Here is an 18,272-nt window from a genome sequence, read left to right on the forward strand (position 1 = left end):
CTATGAGGAAAATAGAGAACACGAGAAGGAATGAAAAATTTTAATGAGTTTGATTTAAAAAATTGAAAAAGTGGGGTTTTAAAATTTCAATAAAAGGAAACTGTAAGATCAAAGTGTTATGGGGACACAAAGTTGTTAATTTAGAACTGAAACTGGTTAACTATGTAATTAAATTTATTAATTTTTAAAGTTGTATTATGATCAAATTTTATTTAAAAACTTATTGTAAGTATGTTATGGAGACAGAAAATTGTTAATTTAATATTGAAATATGTTAATTGCAAAATAAAACATGTTAATTTAGAATTTTCTTTTGATTTCTAATGAATGGGCATTAGAATCATTTCATAAAATTTTAAAATCTTCTTTGAACCACCTGACTTGATTAAGAGTTTGACAAATTTAATTATCAAAATAAAAATTTGGATTATTTAAATGTATTTTTAAGGAATTTTCCTTAATAAAAATTAATTAAACACTTTTAATTCTACTTCTTTAATTTTTTAAATCAAGCTCATTACATTTTTCTCTTCCCCTCCTCCTTTTATTTCCCTCATATGCAACAGACCCCTACCCTATGTATGAGGAAAATAAAGGAAAGGGAATTGATTTAAAAAATTAGAGAAGTGTGGTTTTAAAATTTCATTAAAGAGAAAACATAAGGTAAAAGAATAATAAAAATTGATTAAAATTTTTTTATTCTACTTCTTTAATTTTTAAAATCAAGCTCATTAAAAAATTTTCTCTCCCTTCTCTCTCTTCATTTTCCTCATGCGAAAGATATCCTTAAACACACACGCACGTAAATGTGTATTTATGTTACTAGAACAACTTGCAGTTGACATTTAAATTTATCAATTAAGTAATGCTCAAATTTGATTTGGTCGTGTGCTACTCAGTTATAAATAATAAATAAATAAATAATTTATTAAAAAAAAAAAAAATATATGTTACTTATCTATAAAAGGAACATGTATTTGTTTCTTTAAAATGCTTTTTTAATTGTTTATATTGAAAATTAATTTCTCAATAAAAAGCTTCTTAATATGTATAGTTAATAAGAGCATTTAGAAAACAATAATTATAAATTTGAAACACAAATCAAAATTATATATTTAGAAACAAAATAAATCGAGATTTATATTTAAAATTAAAGTAAATTTTTCTACTAATCGTTACATTTACAGCTGAAGAAGTAATAAATATAATTACTATATAAAAAATAATACTAATGCTGGGGAAGAGAGAAAAGAAATTGGAGTGGTTACTGTCTTGCCTGATTTGGTTTGACTGGTCCATGGAATGGCAATGAGAACTCAAGAGAGAGTACGTTCGGCTCATTCTTCGCTTTCCGGTACCGATTCCATGAAGAGTAGACATTCTCATGTTCACGCGAATGATAATTCCATAGAATCAATCAGCAAGAACCAGTTGAGTTGAGGGCTCATTAAACTTATCAGATTTGGATTATTCAAATTGGATGTGAATGGTTAAAATTTAAAATTTCAATGATAATTCAGAGATTATTTTTATTTTAATTATATACCTGTTAAAATAATTATTTTGAATAAATAAGAATAAAATCTAAATTGTCTAAATCAGACCTAAATTATTCAAATTTGATGAGTTTGCACTCATCAAAGTGATGTGCGCCAAACTGATTCCTCAATGGACATCATTCCTGAAAACGAATGCAAGAGAAAAATGATAAAAATAACCTTTTGCTCTATTCATTGGCATTACTATTTTGGTGTGAATTAGGAACATGATACAAACAAAGCGGGCCCAAATGGAATTGGCAATTTATTTTGAATTGATATCATTTTTAGTTTCTTAAATTTGTTCTTATTTTAATTTTGATCTCTCAAGTTTTAAATCATAGGATTTGTCTCTCATAAAACAAATTAATCCAATTTTTTTTGAATTATAAAGACTAATATTTTAAATAAAAAAACTTGAGAGATAAAAATCAATAAGAACAAACTTGAGGGATCAAAAATTGTATCAATCAATTTATTTTCTTATATTTATGGTCATTTAAACATTGTTTTATAATTATAAGATGCCTTATTATTGGTATTTCAATTGTTAATAATTTTCAAAATATTATAGTATATTTTTAATTATGTTAGTGATATATTTTCTAACCACTTTTAAAAAAAACCTTTCCAACTATTTGGTTCGTTAGAAAATATATAAAATCAAAAGTAACCAATTAAAAAAAGTTCATATATTAAAAAAACCAAATAATAATATTCAGGATCGATTCAATTTACTTTATTCGGATCGCCCAATTAAAGCACTAATTTTCCTATGTTTTTTGTTTAAGTATGTGCAATTTAATACTAATAAAACTATCTCAATACTGTTAATTTAACACTCAACAATAAACAATATCACATCTTTCTATGACATCAAGTCTCACAATTTTCAAAAGTATCCTTCATTTTTCTTGAAGAAAACAAGAATGTTTATTTATGAAAGTCGCTTTTTGTACGCGGAGTAACGTCAATGTCAATTTATGAAACCAGAAAAGAAAAGAAAAGAAAAAGTGACACTCAATTGTTACCCATAACAATCACTAATCAGTTGGATTCCATGATTAAATTTCTAACACTGGACAAATTTTAGGTGCTATAAAATATATCCGTATGCAACGTTTGATTTTTTTTTTTTCCTCCCAATTAGGGGCTTAAGAATATACTGAAACCATATGTCTTCTAAATTTTGTATCATTACATCCACCTTCTAGGTAAATTATGCATTATTTTCACTAAGCACAAGTGTTGTCTTTTTAAAAGTTTGTTTGAAGCACTATTAGATATTAAATGTGGATACCTGAACAATTATTTTATTTTTTAAAATTTCAACAGTCATTTTTTTTATCTTCTTAATTTTTTTTTTTCATTTTAAAGTAGCACAAGTGTTGCTATTCCCAGTTTAATTAATGTTATTTATGTCACAGGAGGGTATATGGAGAATTTCACAATATTTTCAAAAAAATATTTTTAGCTTTAATAACTCATAAGAATTTCGAGTAATTTTTTTTTTTTTGGTTTTGAAACAATTATGCATATATTCTGAAATAAAAACAGATTATTCCTTTGTATAAAAATTGTCTAATATTTTCTTACTTTTCTAAGGAAACAAATGACATCTCCTGTGTTAACCATGAAAAAACTAACGACAACACACTTTTACCTTGATCTTTTGAGCATAGGCTGAGTAACTTTAGATGTTTTTTTTTGTTATAATATAACAAAAATTCCATTTTATTATGGGGAAATGACAAAAAAAAAAAGAACCTTGAATTAGCAAAATAGCCAAATGCACACCTGGATAAGCTTAATTGTTTGGAGAGACTGGATCTTAAATTGCAATTATGAAATCAAGCCAAAAAAACAGAAATAACCCTCCTTTTTCTTTTTCTTCTATCACCCCATCTACTTTTCTTTCCTTCTTCTCTTTTTCTTTCTCTCCCTCTCTTCTCTGCTTGCAATGGAGGGAGCTTAATTGGAGATTTCAAATCCCTGTGAAATGTTAACGGGTCTTCTTATTAGAATTCAAGCTGTTATTACTTTACTTTAGAAGGTAAGTTTTGAGCTTTACTTATGTGTTTGCTATTCATTTTGATTTAATTGTGCATTTCTCATGCTATTCTTTCTCTCTCTTCCTGTTTCAAGATAATAGCATTGATAGACTGCAGCAAGAATGCCAAGAAAAGGAGCCTAGGAACTTGCAATTTTTCGATGCTGATCTTATAAATCTCAAGCATCCTATGTCCCATAAGAAAAAATAGGTTTATGAGACCTCTGATGATGGGGAGTTTATCATGAAAATAGAGGAAGATATTGGCTCTATTAGAAGGTAAGATATGATTATTTGTGAAAGTGAAAGTGTTGAGGCATTGTTCATGAGAACTAATGGTTTGAATAAAGAACAGAAGAAAATGGAAAAGTTAAATTAGATAGTAAAAAGAACTGAAAAGCTTGTTGACAATAGCTCAATTCCTTTAAACTTCAAATTAGGTGAAAATTAGAATGGAAGCCAAAAATGATTGCTGCCAAACACATACAAGTTTTTTGTTATTTCAAATATCATTGTTGTAATTTCCCATGATAGTGTTGTAATTGTAGACTTATTACTATGATGGCAGTAACATTACATGATGATATGGAAATGATGCTACTTTATTGATATGTAGAACAATGAATGCATTTCTATATTTATTAGTTCTTACTAGTAACCATGTAGATGTGCTATATTTTCTGAAGTGCATGTCAAATTTGTTGCATTTTTGTAGTCCAAAGTTGTAATTTTTCATTCATGAATTGTTATTTGGCATACTACACTTGTCAACAGTCAATAAAAAGTGAAAATCATGTCATTTGCAAGAAAAACTTAATATGAAATGTTTTTCAAAATTTGTTATTTTTTTTTTACTACTCTTGTAATTTTCCATTCGAATGTGGGAAAAAAAGTCATTTTAACACAAAACTTAACTTATTATGAAATGCTTGTTATAACTTGTTATTTTTCTCACTATATTCAAATGTGGAAAAAATGTCATGTTAACATAAACTTAACTTATTACGAAATGCTTGTCATAACTTATTATTTTTCATACTACACTTAGTTAATCAAATATGGAAATAATCTTGACTCAAATTGAAACATTTAATAATAACAAATTCAACTATTATTTCAACAATACTAATTTATTTGAGATAATATATGATTTATTTTTCATGCACTTCACAAAATGTAACACATCTATGTTATTGCCATTAACAACTAATAAATATAAAATGAGGATATTGTTGTGCCTATCAATAAAATATTATAATTTTTAGAGTATCATGTAATGTTACTGCCATCATAATAATAAGTCTGTATTTACAATAGCATCATGAAAAATTACAACAATGGTATATGAAATAACAAAAAACCAGTATATCTTTGATAGCAACCATTTTTTGCAATATTTAGTGACAAGTGCACATTATGATGGTCTGCTCACTTAATGTTCTCTTGTCACCAAACAGATTAAGTACATGCAACCACTGTTTGGTAAATCCAAGTTGTTACTAAGGTATCTGAGTTGGTATTTAACAAGGTCAGTAATAAAAATATTTCACTATCAAATGACAAGAATGGTAAGTCAAATGACAAGAGTGGTAAGTGAAATAACAATTCTGTGATTGAGTTTCTCATGCAATTAAGTTTCATAAAAAGTTATTATTATTTTCATATTTTACTACTAAATGACAAGAGAGGTAAGGTAAATAACAAGTTTGATAAGTGAAATTACAAGCCTGTAATTGGGTTTATGATGAAATTAACTTTCATGAAAAATTGTTATTATTTTCATATTTCACTATCAAATAACAAAAATGGTAAACCAAATGACAAGAGTTGGTAAGCAAAATAACAATTCTGTGATTAGGTTTCTCATAAAATTAAGTTTTATGAAAAGTTGCTATTATTTTCACATTTCATTACTAGATGACAAGAGTAGTAAGTAAACAACAAAAGTAGTAAACCAAATAACAAGTTTGGTAAGCGAAATTATAAGTTTGTGACTAGGTTTCTCATTAACTTCAGAACATTAAATAGATCTATATTGTTACCATTTAGAACTGATAAATACAAAATATTAGCATTGTTTAGTCTATAAACAAAAAAAACTAACATTTTCAGATTGTCATGTCATGTTGCTATTATCATAGTAACAAGTCTATAGTTACAACACTACCAAATGAAATTACAATAATAGTAAACCAAATAACAAAAAACCAAATGTGCTTTGACAGTAACTAGTTTTTGCAAGATTCAGTTACAAGTGCACTTCAAACTAACTACAACATCCTCCAACTAATAACATCTTCCATCACTAACTTCACGTCTCATTCTCTTTCACCACATAACCCAACGATCCACACCGCAACCCGCCAAGATGACGTTGTGCCAATTGTGAAGCATAATAATAGTTGGGTGGATGGAATCTCATCTTTTCCAACATTGATTCTGTATACCATTTCCAGGGCATCATTGTTATTAACTTGAATCTGATTGCTCTTGCCAACTATCATTAATGATGGGTCACTAGTTTTCTTGTAATAGAGATCGATGGTTATAGTCACAAGCTCAATCCTATTAATAAATGTGTAAGCAACTAAATGATTGGTGGTGGAAGGGAGGTGAATAGAGAGAGGGAGAGGAAGAGAAGGATGAAGAGAGAGAGAGAGGAGGAGGAAGAGAAGAAGGAAAGAAAGAGAAGAATGGCATTTTTGTTTTTTGGGCTTAATTTCATAATTGGAATTTAAGACCTAGTCCTTCCAAGCAATTAAGTTTATTCAGCTGTATATTTGGCTATTTTGCTAATTCAGGGATTTTTTTTGCCATTTTTCCTTTTATTATTGTCTTTATATGTACGAACGTGCATATATACACATATAGATATGTGTGTGAAAAAAATGAAAAAAAAAATCATTATTTTTTCCCCTAAAAAGTGCTGCTGGCATCGGTGGTTAAATGAAACCTTAAGTGTAAAAGTATTATGATGATTTCAAAAGAATGCTAAAATGCTACGGTGGTTAAATTCTAGCAATGTCCACTAATTTTATAGGAAAAATTACGTACAGGTCTCACCGAAGGCAATTTATTCATCTAAGGTCCCACGAAATGTCAAAATCATTGACAGGTCCCAAGAGACCTCAGAGTAATATTTTCGATTTGTAAAATGACATTACTGCCCCTCATATTCCAGATTCACATTTCCTCTGTCATTGCGATTTACAACCTCAGCAGCGACTATTAACAACCCAATGAGAGGGCGTTAACAACCCTAGCAGTATCCGTTAACAACTTACTTTATAGAATCATATAACCTCCACATAAGAGTAAATTATAACCAAATAGTATAATACAACAACTTTAACATTAAAATGGGAAGCTTTTTGATATCATTAAGAATTTTAACTAAATCCAATAGGATTATAGTAATATTTTAATGCGAAGATCCATTTACAACCTTAGCAGCGACTATTAACAACCGAATGAGAGGGCATTAACAATCTAAGCAGTATCCGTTAACAACTTACTTTATAAAATTATATAACATCCGCAGAAGAGTAAATTATAACCAAATAGTATAATACAACAACTTTAACACTAAAATGGGAAGCTTTTTGATATCATTAAGAATTTTAACTAAACCCAATAGGATTATAGCAACATTTTAATGCGAAAATCCATTTACAACCTCAACAGTAAGTATTAATATCCTAAGGAGAACTATTAACAACTTTAGCAGTGTCTGTTAACAACTAACTTTATCGGATAATATAACTTCTAACTATAACTAACTAAATTATAACTAAATAGTCTTAAAGTTAATCTTATATAGTTGTTAGAGGTTATATTATCATATAAAGTCAGTTGTTAACAGATACTTCCTAGATTGTCAACAGCTCTCTTTGGGTTATTAATACTCACCGTTGAGGTTGTAAATGGATCTTCGCATTAAAATGTTACTATAATCCTATTGGGTTTAGTTAAAATTCTTAATGATATCAAAAAGCTTTCCATTTTAGTGTTAAAGTTGTTATATTATACTATTTGGTTATAATTTACTTTTATGTGGAGGTTATATGATTCTATAAAGTAAGTTGTTAATAGATACTGTTTAAGTTGTTAATGCCCTCTCATTCGGTTGTTAATAGTCGCTGCTGAGGTTGTAAATCGCAATGACAGAGCAAATGTGAATCTGGAATATGAGGAGCAGTAATGTCATTTTACAAATCGAAAATATTACTTTGAGATCCCTTGGGACCTGTCAGTGATTTTAACATTTTGTGGGACCTTAGATGAATAAATTGCCTTCTATGGGACCTGTACGTAATTTTTCCAATTTTATATGTGGTGACCTAACTGCCTTATGCATAATGTAGACTCTCCATTGCTTAATCAAACTGAACGCTGGACGAGGCAGTTGAGGAATATTAAGTGGCGGGTGAGAAGAGTGAAGAATGGGCATTAATCAAACCCAACGCCAACCTCTACTCCTCCCTCCATTAAAGTCGACACCCACCTACCCTGATGAATTTAGTGCGGACGAAAGTGAAGTGTGGCTGACGTGAGGAGAGAAAGAGGACCTAATGATAAGAAGGAGATGGTGCAGCCCTCATGCTAGGCAAACAAAAAGAAGTAGAAAGAAGGGTGGCTTCCTGGCTTTAATGAGGCGACCCAGTCGTGAGAACGATTACAAATATTTAAGATGGTGTTTTGACCACACATTAATGGCTTCTCGTTGAACGGACAGAAAAAACTCCTTTCATCTAGTTACTTTTTATTCAGTAAATTATAATTAAAAAGTTGTCCATAAATTATTTCAAAATGAATTGGCTGTAACAATAGCTGCCCGCAAGATTGCCATGTCATTGCGCTGGTCAGCATTTTCACACGCATGATCAACCAAGTTTAGTTAAACGACTGTAATATTTTAGAACCTCATATATATGTATATACTTTTTCCGGATCTTAATATGACAGCTAGTTTGATTTTTAATTTGGTTCTAAATATAAAACTTTAATCTATTTCATTTTTCATATTCATCTATTTTTTTAAAATAATCCTTGTAATAGTTGTATATATTAAAAATTTTATTAAATGATAATTTTAGTTAATACACATAATTAAAAAAGATATTCTAAAAAAAATAACACATATTTATTATAAATACCTAATTTAACTATTTTTTTTAAATTAGTCAATTGGATATCATTACTTATTTTTTTTAAAAGCATCCTAGGCGGATATGATTGATTGTCGATGTGTGTCCGCAGAATTGTCTTTTCCGATGTAACGGGACATCCTCAGTGACAAGTTAAATAAGCAAACAAAGTGAATTCAATTCGACCAAGAGGGCTCTGTATTTGCCCACTGAATTGAATTTGCAGAAACCGTCTTCCATAAGATTACATGCTCCTGAAAGTTACGTGCAAGTGTGAACAATCCCCATAACAAAGTAGGATCAACATAATAAAAGAATAGTGGCAAGTAAATTAAACCTCTTGTAGTTATATACGTTCTTTTTTTTAAAAAAAAAAAAGTGTTGGATTAAGGCAAATTGATGATTGGTATATAATAAAATGTTCTTTAATATGATATTCTATGTATACAAAATTTATAGAGTACCGATGCCTCTATGTATAAAAATTTATGAGGCACTTTTCATCAGGAATAAAATTCTCAATGGAATATTTCCCCCAAATTTTCCCTTTTTTCCCACCTGAAATGGAAGAAAAAAAATCTCTAAAATATTCGTACCACAGATTGCATATAGACAAGAGGGGGACCGCAGGCATCAGTCTACATACTAATGTTGGTGAAATGCAGACTTTTTCAAACTTTAAAAAGTTGAAGCCAACACTCAACGTGGTCCAAAGTTACACAGCTGATAAGATTATGAGGTCTATGCAAAAGCAGTAATTCAACTTCATTATTTAATTAACTCCTCCAATTGGGATCTCATACCCACTTTTAATATATAAAATAAAATTTTAATGTCTCCTTTTTTTTATTCTTACTACATAGCATAATTTTATAAAACTGAATAAAGCATAATTTTATCAAACTGACATTCTCATACCTTCAAAGCACAGGTTTTTGAATTCAGTCCAAGGTATTATTTAACAAGAAACCAAAATAAAGCAAATGAGAATCCATATGGTGCATGTTCGGATTATGAGTACAGTCTGTTTTGCCACACACACAACATCATATCTTTACATGTCCTGTAGCCACACGACAAATTTTTATGCATAAAATCAACCTTACAATATAAATACGCGATAGGTCTCGAAGTTTTTTTTTTTTTTCCTTTTTTCTTTTGCCTTGTAGATTGAGCCTGTGACTTGTGTGACGCTAATTTTAAGAAGAAGAAAAAATAAATAAAGAAAAGGGAGCCTGAAATCTTCTTTTGTGGAAAAAAGCAAGATTCCAACATCAGTAAAGGGACAAAAGTGAATGAACAATCAACAAACTCATCAATAAATAAAAGTTGATGGAGGTAAGTGGAAGAAAGCTGGGTGAGATGCTGAAACCAAACAAGCAGTTAATTTTTATCAATCACTCAAATATCTTAGGTTCAAATTATTAGTTTGTCTTCCTAGCTTCAATGGGTGTATTTTCTCTACTGATTATACTTATATTTTATCTTTTAATTTCACCTGCAGTATGCCAAGTTCAAGGTATGTCTCTATGTTCCGTAGCTTAAGAATTAAGTTTCCAATTCAGTTTCATCCGAAGAAATCTTCTTCAATTTATCCAGAAATCACACCGACACAAAATCTCACAATAGAATCTGCTTAATCTTGGAAAATCATGCCAAGTAATGCTCCGGAAAAAGAAAACAGGACCTTCTTGGGGTTTTAAATCTGAGCAACCGTTGAATTCTCATGCAGAGTTCATCAGCATAGACTGTGGAGGCACTGGTAATTACACTGATAAAAGCACAGGACTGGCATGGATTTCAGACAATGGGATTATGAACCATGGCAACCAAGTGGAAGTAGAAGGTCCAAATGGAAACAGGATACAGTATCAGAAACGCAGAGACTTCCCCACAGACAACAGGAAATACTGTTACACACTAAACACACGGGAGAGAAGAAGATACCTGGTGCGAGCAACGTTTCAGTATGGAAACTTGAAAAGTGGAGACACATACCCTCAGTTTCAGCTCTACTTGGATGCAACTAAATGGGCCACTGTGTCAATATATGATGCCTCAAGAGTTTATGTGAAGGAAATGATTATCAGGGCCCCCTCAAACTCTATTGATGTTTGCTTGTGTTGTGCTACCACTGGTTCACCATTCATATCAACTCTAGAGCTCAGGCCCTTGAATCTTTCAATGTATGCCACAGATTTTGAAGACAATTTCTTCTTAAAAGTCGCTGCAAGAATCAATTTTGGCGCTTCAAGTGAGGATGCTATCAGGTCTGGATATTCTGCATCTGCTTGAAGATTTTTGAAATTGGACCTCAATAATAGACAGCAATAGGAACTAAATCAATTATCTGCAGCAAGGATTTTTTTTTTTTTCGGGGGGAAAATATCGAGATAAATGATGCAGTCAATTTAAATTAAACTTTTTTTATTTACCTATAAATTTCAGGTATCCTGATGACCCCTATGATAGAATTTGGGAATCAGATCTTGTTAAAAGGCAAAATTATCTTGTTGGGGTGGCCCCAGGCACCGAAAGGATTAATACAACAAGGGACATAGAGATAGGAAGTAGAGAATGCCCACCTGTCAAAGTTATGCAAACTGCAGTTGTTGGCACAAGGGGGGTACTCAGCTACAGAACTAACCTGGAAGACTTCCCAGCCAATGCTCGAGCTTATGCTTATTTCGCAGAGATTCAAGATCTGGGTAAGAATGAGACTCGAAAATTCAAAATGGAGCAGCCTTTTATACCTGACTATAGCAATGCAGTGGTCAACATAGCTGAGAATGCCAATGGCAGCTACACTCTTTATGAACCTAGTTACATGAATGTGACTCTGGATTTTGTTCTGTCATTCTCCTTTGTTAAGACCCGGGATTCTACTCGAGGGCCACTTCTAAATGCAATGGAAATAAGCAAATACCAACTGATTGCTCCAAAGACTGACAGGCAAGATTGTAAGTCGTTAAAGTCAGCATATATCCGTGAGAAATTTACTCTTTTGGCTTGCATACAACATAGTTTATATGGATGGGTAATTAAGTATTGATAAAATTGCATGAATAAATTCCACCATTTACATTTCTGTATTAAATAAAACTGATGCCTGACCTTTTTGTCAATTTGCAGTGACTGTTGTAAATGAATTTTCCTCCATGTCCGCTGAAAGTGTCCAGAAGAACGAAGGTGATCCTTGTGTTCCAACTCCCTGGGAGTGGGTAAATTGCAGTGCTGCCACGCTTCCAAGAATCACAAAACTGTAATTACTTTCATTGTCAAGTCCATTTCATGTCAGTATCTCTCTAATTGCCGCTCCACTAATCAGACATTCAACAGCAGTTCTTAGAACACATATTGACTTCTAACCTGCATCAAAAGAGAGTTTGCTTTTCAAGAATTTGAGATACTGGGATAGATGTTTAGGTTTAACCAGACATATTTAAGATTCAAAGAATTTTTCATTTCAAAGATATGCTAGACATTGAAGCTGTATTCATTTTTACTGACTCTGGTTATTTGTGTTAGAAACCTGTCAAGAAGGAAAGTTACGGGCACAATCCCATCTGATATTAACAAAGTGGAAGAATTGACAGAATTGTAAGTAATGAATAATTTTTATAATAAATTTCTCTAATTATTTGTTAATATAACTTTTTTTTATGTTATATTCTGGTTTTCTTAGGTGGTTGGATGGAAATTTGATTACTGGCTCACTGCCTGACATGAGCAATCTTATCAATCTAAAGATTGTGTAAGTGCTTAGTTTCCTGAATAACTTGTTTCAGAGTGCTCAGGAGGAGAAAACACCTTTTTCATTTCCTTAACTTCAACTTCGCAATTAATGACGTGCAGGCATCTAGAGAACAACCGATTGAGGGGTCCATTACCATCTTACCTGGGTAGTTTGCCAAGCTTAGAAGCACTGTATGTAGTAATTTTATTTATCAAAGTTAGACCTCTGAGATTCCAGGAAAAACTGAAACATTTCAGTATATTACTTCTCGATGTCCATTAATTGTGCAGCATTTTGTCAAACTGTTACAGGTTCATACAAAATAACTCATTTACTGGGGAAATACCAGCAGGATTAGTATCTGGAAAGATCATTTTCAAGTAAGTGTGTGCCCACTGCAGCATATGTTTCTAAATTTTGGTTCGCAGCCAAACAGTTTACAGGGACACCACTATGAATATAAATAAAGTAACATAGGAGGTAATGGTCATATTGTTTTCTCTTCCAGCTATGACGGTAATCCTGGACTACATAAAGGGACCAAGAAACACTTCAAGCTGATACTCGGAATTTCGATAGGAGTTCTTGTGATTCTCGCAATATTATTTTTAGGAAGTTTGATGCTAATGCATAATCTTCGGAAGGCATCTCAACAGAAATGTGATGAAAATGGTCAGTCAATTAAGTCAAATCTTGTAACTTTAACCGGATAGAGAAACAAACTTTTCCGACTAAGCTTTCTTGTGCCCATCAGGTATCTCTGGACGCAGTATGACCAAACCTATAGGTCCATACTCATTTGTTCGGGGAGGGAGTCTAATGGAGGAGGGCATTGCATGCTATATGGGGCTCTCAGACTTGAAAGAAGCTACTAATAATTTTGCAAAGAAAATCGGCAAAGGAAGCTTTGGATCTGTGTACTATGGGAAAATGAAAGATGGAAAAGAAGTTGCTGTTAAAATTATGAGTGATTCATCCACCTATGGAAACCATCAATTTGTCACTGAGGTAGTGTTCAAATTCAACTCCCAAAAACTTGTCTGTTCAACCAATCTTGAAATAAAAATAATCTTTTACTGCACGTAGGGTAGCGTTTGCTCTCAGCAACAAATCATCATAATTAAGAAGATAAATCTTCAATCAAAATAATCAGATGCTTTGATTCCATCAGACATCAGTAAAGCATTCTCCGTATTAAAATGTAAATATTGCACCGCTATAACAATACTAGATTTTTATAGGTCTTCCGGGAGAACTCAAGTTGCAAAAGACCCACTTTAAAGCATACGTTTCATCACTAGCTAAGAGGAACTAGGAGAATTTTAAGAAAATCTTTCAATTAATTGATTGGAGAATCACAAATGCAGGTAGCCCTTCTGTCAAGAATTCATCATAGAAACTTGGTTCCTTTGATTGGATATTGTGAAGAAGAATGTCAGCGTATTCTGGTTTACGAGTATATGCACAATGGCACCTTGCGGGATCACATTCATGGTCTGATTCTACACGCTTGTATTCATTTATATGCTTGGCAGTAAAACATTGGTTCATAAAATAAATTCTCAAGTTCTTCACAGGTTCTGCTAAGCAGGAAAACTTAGACTGGTTAATTCGTCTTCGCATAGCAGAAGATGCAGCTAAAGGTTAGTTATTGACTACCTTCTTGGTCTGCAAGTAATCATACAATGTGTATCCTCTTTATTTATTTTTGCAAATAACAATATGAATTTGAAGCACTGATACTGAAGCAGAAAATCACACAACAATTTTCCATTTCTGTAGGTCTTGAATACTTACATACAGGATGCAATCCAAGTATCATACACCGAGATGTGAAGACCAGCAATATTCTCCTAGACATCAATATGAGAGCAAAAGTGTCAGATTTTGGACTCTCAAGATTAGCTGAAGAAGATTTAACTCACATATCAAGTATTGCCAGGGGAACTGTAGGTTACTTGGATCCTGAGTAAGTAATCATGGGTCTGGTCTTGTGTCCATGATTATAATATTATTGTGCTAAGTTCAGTCAGTAAATTTGCCCAACAGGTACTATGCAACTCAGCAATTGACCGAGAAAAGTGACGTGTATAGCTTTGGAGTTGTACTTCTTGAACTGATCGCCGGAAGAAAGCCTGTATCATCAGAAGATTACGGTGCTGAAATGAACATTGTTCACTGGGTATGTTTAGTCGATCCTGTCAAATCAATATCAACATCAATATCATTGAGATTCAACATTCAGTACAAAACAGAGTTTACTGCAAATCATGCGGTTTATTCATAAAGAATCTGCACAATGCAAGGAAAAGCATATCATTATCAGCTTCAATAATTGAGTAAAATCAGCGGCAAACTCTAAACATTGAATTGGATTGCAGGCAAGGTCATTAATTCGCAGAGGCGATGTGATAAGCATCATGGATCCATGTTTAGTGGGGAACGTCAAAACCGAATCGATTTGGAGGGTTGCTGAAGTCGCACTGCAATGCGTAGAACAACACGGGGCGTGCAGGCCCAGGATGCAAGAGATCATTCTGGCTATACAAGAAGCAATCAACATCGAGAAAGGAACAAACAGAAGCATGAAATTATCATCCTCAGGTAGTTCGAAGGCTCAATCTTCGAGGAAAACATTACTCACAAGCTTTCTCGAAATTGAGAGCCCTGACTTGTCCAATAATTGCCTCCCTACCGCAAGATAAGAAGGCACATTTTGTATGGGGTTTGTGTATATTTTCTGAAAGAATGTTTATGAATGATATAATATTACTTGCATATGCCTACACGATAGTGATCTGTTAGTTGGAGCAGATAATAATGGTTGAAAATCAGAATGTTTACAAATTTCAGTGTTTCCTAACCATAGACATTGCTTTTTGATAAATCTGTGAGTCATTCTTGAAAGCTAAACTCATTCAATTCAGCGTTAATTCCTTTGTAATACGTTTGGCTCGTGCGAAGAAAATAGAACAGATACAAATGAAGAATAGCAAGACAGCATCAGCCCGATTCTCGTACAAGAACATATAGTTGATTTCCCCTTTGCTTCTTCTCCCATCAGTGTAAGCACGTTTAATTAATACGGTTGATTTGATTCTTAGGGGGTTTTTGGTTCTTTGTATACTATAAAATCACTTTTTTAAAATAATACTGAATAACTTTATTTAACAAAGGCAAACACCAATACAAAGGAACTAACTTGATCAAGATCCACCCCTTCGATTTAAGGTGGAGATTGATTAAAGATACAAAAATTTTCTTCTAACCTATGATGATGCGATACAGCAAGCTAGCTCCTCAACTTCTAATGATCCATTGCAAATCCCAACTATACCAATTACAAGAGTAAGAGCTAAAAGAATTAAGAAAGCTTTGAGTGGGTTAGTGCAAGACATTGACAAAGCAAATGACATTTGTTGGAGCATCAAATTTGGATAAAAATACTAAGGACCTCACTAATGTCATTTGGGCTAAAAATGGGGCTGCTGATCATATCTTAAGTTTAAAAGACTTCAATTTAAGGAGTTTGGATCAAGTACAACACATGAGAAGACTCATTTAGGCCTAATTAATCATATTTTGGGCTTGATATGCAGATTATATTTTATTAAATGCATTTGAGCGATTTCATAATTATTTGGCAGATTTGACTTTTGAGTTTTCAAGTTACTTAAATCAAGTCCTTATAATTTTATTTAAGTTAATATTTTATATTTTGATTTTTCTACCTAAATTCATTTTGGGATTGTATTTAATGATTTTTAGGTCAGATTTCTGAATGTATCCTCTATAAGATATTGTAATCTTCATTTTGGAGATAGATTTGGAATTTGAATAAAAAAATTACATTTTGCAATTTCTGACTTGAGAGGGATTCTCTCTAGAGCTCTTCATTGAACTAACAGACTTATTAAGGCTTGATCACAACACTTCGGTTCCTTGTTCTTTCGTGTTCAAGAGTTCAAGTGGATCACCAGACCTTTGTTTACGTTATTGAGGTGTGTATATTCGGATCGGTTGTAGGTTTGTGAGATTTTTCCCTTGTGGGTTCCCACTATCAGCATCAAATAAATGACATCTGTCCACATGTCTAATTAAGACTTACCAGTTCATATTGAATATGGCCCTAATGTAATATATAATATCTCTAACCAGGTGTCCACGAATATAAAAATTAATGGCCTCTATGCAATTTGATATCACTAGGATTTTCCTATACCCTTTATTCCAGCACATTTGCAATCCATTAATGATCCCAATTAGTTCTGCTATTACTGGTGGGACTGAGGTAAATTTGCAAGAAAACCCACAAGCCCACCTGCCTTCCTCATCTTTCATAACTCCTCCACAACTACTTCTTCCGTCCATGAGCACCGAACCATCTACCTTCAGTGTGACATGTTTTTCCAGAGTGTGAATGGCATTACTCCCCTGCAAGGTAGAATTAGATAGGTATTGACAGTGTTCAACAATTTTTTTATCCCAACAAGCTCTATGGAAGGAGTCTTGAGTGTTTGTTGGAACATTGATAGTCTCTGTCTCAAAAACTTTGTTGCAACGTGAAGACCATATATCCCAGCAAATGTATCCCAAACAAGATAGCCCATTGAATTTTCCTTGTGTTTGCAGTTCCTGCTTCATGCTTGAGGTTCCAACCGATCTGCTCTTGTCCTTGAAGTGTGAAGAAATATGGCCACTTATCAAGTGAGACCAATGATTTCCATCTATTCACAGCATTCTTACAATCTCGCATCAAATGCATCGCTATTTCTTCGCTATCACATCCAAATGGACAAGCATCATTTTCCTGAATGTTCCTTCGCTTTCTGAGTTCGGCAATATGAAGCCTACCATGTGTAAACAACCACATGATTGACTTAATCTTCTCTGGTACCTTCCATCTCTATAGACTTTTCCATATGCTGTCCCCTTCTCGTCCATTCCCTGCAAAAAAGAAAGAGTAAGCAGATTTGATATTAAAGGACCCATCAGTAAATGGTTTCTAGATAAATTTATCCTCTCCTCTCTCCTTACTAGGTAGGTGTGCACACATGATATGCTCCACCTCTGTACGAGACAACCAGGCACTTAGTTTCTCACGGCTCCAATTCCCACAAGAATCCTCATAATCCACTACTCTCTCATTAGAGTCAATCAGTCCTTCCCTTCCTAGAATGAGATTGATTAGAGGGGTATTCATTTCAGGCCAGTTCTCAAACCAAAAAGAGGCTGTTTCACCATTGCTAATTTTCTTCCCTACCCCCACTTTGAAAAAGTCCCACACGTCACAGATACCTCTCCAAGTTGGTTTCCACTCAAACATCCATTAATGGGAAATATCAATTAATTATTCTTTTGAGTATTTTTAAGGAAAATTTTTAATCAGGTCCTTTTTTTAATTTAAATTCTTAGTTTACTTACACTTTCCTCATTATATGTATTAGTCCTTATGACTGATGCGATGAATGTAAGTTGTCACAGAATATAAAATAAAATTAAAATTATAGAATAAAATTATTTATTATTGACATGACAAAAGATTATTATACTTGTAATAGTCGTTTTGTGTGTGTGTGTGTTATATATAATCTGCAATTTAGTTGATTTTGATTTTATTGAAATTCATGTATTAAAATTAATCTAGATGTATTATGAGTGAAAATCACGTTATCAACTACTAGGGTTATTTTTTCGGCAAAAAAAAATACTAGGGTTATTTTTCTTACAAATTAATTAATTATGAATATAAGGATTAATGCCTATGATTGAGAAAACAACCGAATGAAAAGAACTATAAG

General features: G+C 32.4%; 1 protein-coding gene across 1 annotated transcript; it reads left to right on the forward strand.

Annotated features, from left to right (window-relative positions):
• Window positions 1–10,032: 10,032 nt before the first annotated feature.
• On the forward strand, window positions 10,033–15,358 carry LOC114735485 (probable LRR receptor-like serine/threonine-protein kinase At1g67720). The gene is made up of 15 exons (XM_028923184.1): window positions 10,033–10,254; window positions 10,468–11,005; window positions 11,184–11,695; window positions 11,868–11,997; window positions 12,264–12,335; window positions 12,421–12,489; window positions 12,591–12,662; window positions 12,783–12,851; window positions 12,980–13,143; window positions 13,226–13,479; window positions 13,839–13,965; window positions 14,049–14,114; window positions 14,254–14,440; window positions 14,521–14,653; window positions 14,853–15,358. The coding sequence occupies exons 1-15, from the start codon at window positions 10,182–10,184 to the stop codon at window positions 15,174–15,176; spliced, it is 2,790 nt and encodes a 929-aa protein (XP_028779017.1). The 5' UTR covers window positions 10,033–10,181; the 3' UTR covers window positions 15,177–15,358.
• The last annotated feature ends 2,914 nt before the right edge of the window (window positions 15,359–18,272 follow it).

Source organism: Neltuma alba, unplaced genomic scaffold (genome assembly GCF_004799145.2).
Source record: "Neltuma alba isolate B1F8T4 unplaced genomic scaffold, ASM479914v2 tig00013210_pilon, whole genome shotgun sequence".
Taxonomy (NCBI): Eukaryota; Viridiplantae; Streptophyta; class Magnoliopsida; order Fabales; family Fabaceae; genus Neltuma; species Neltuma alba.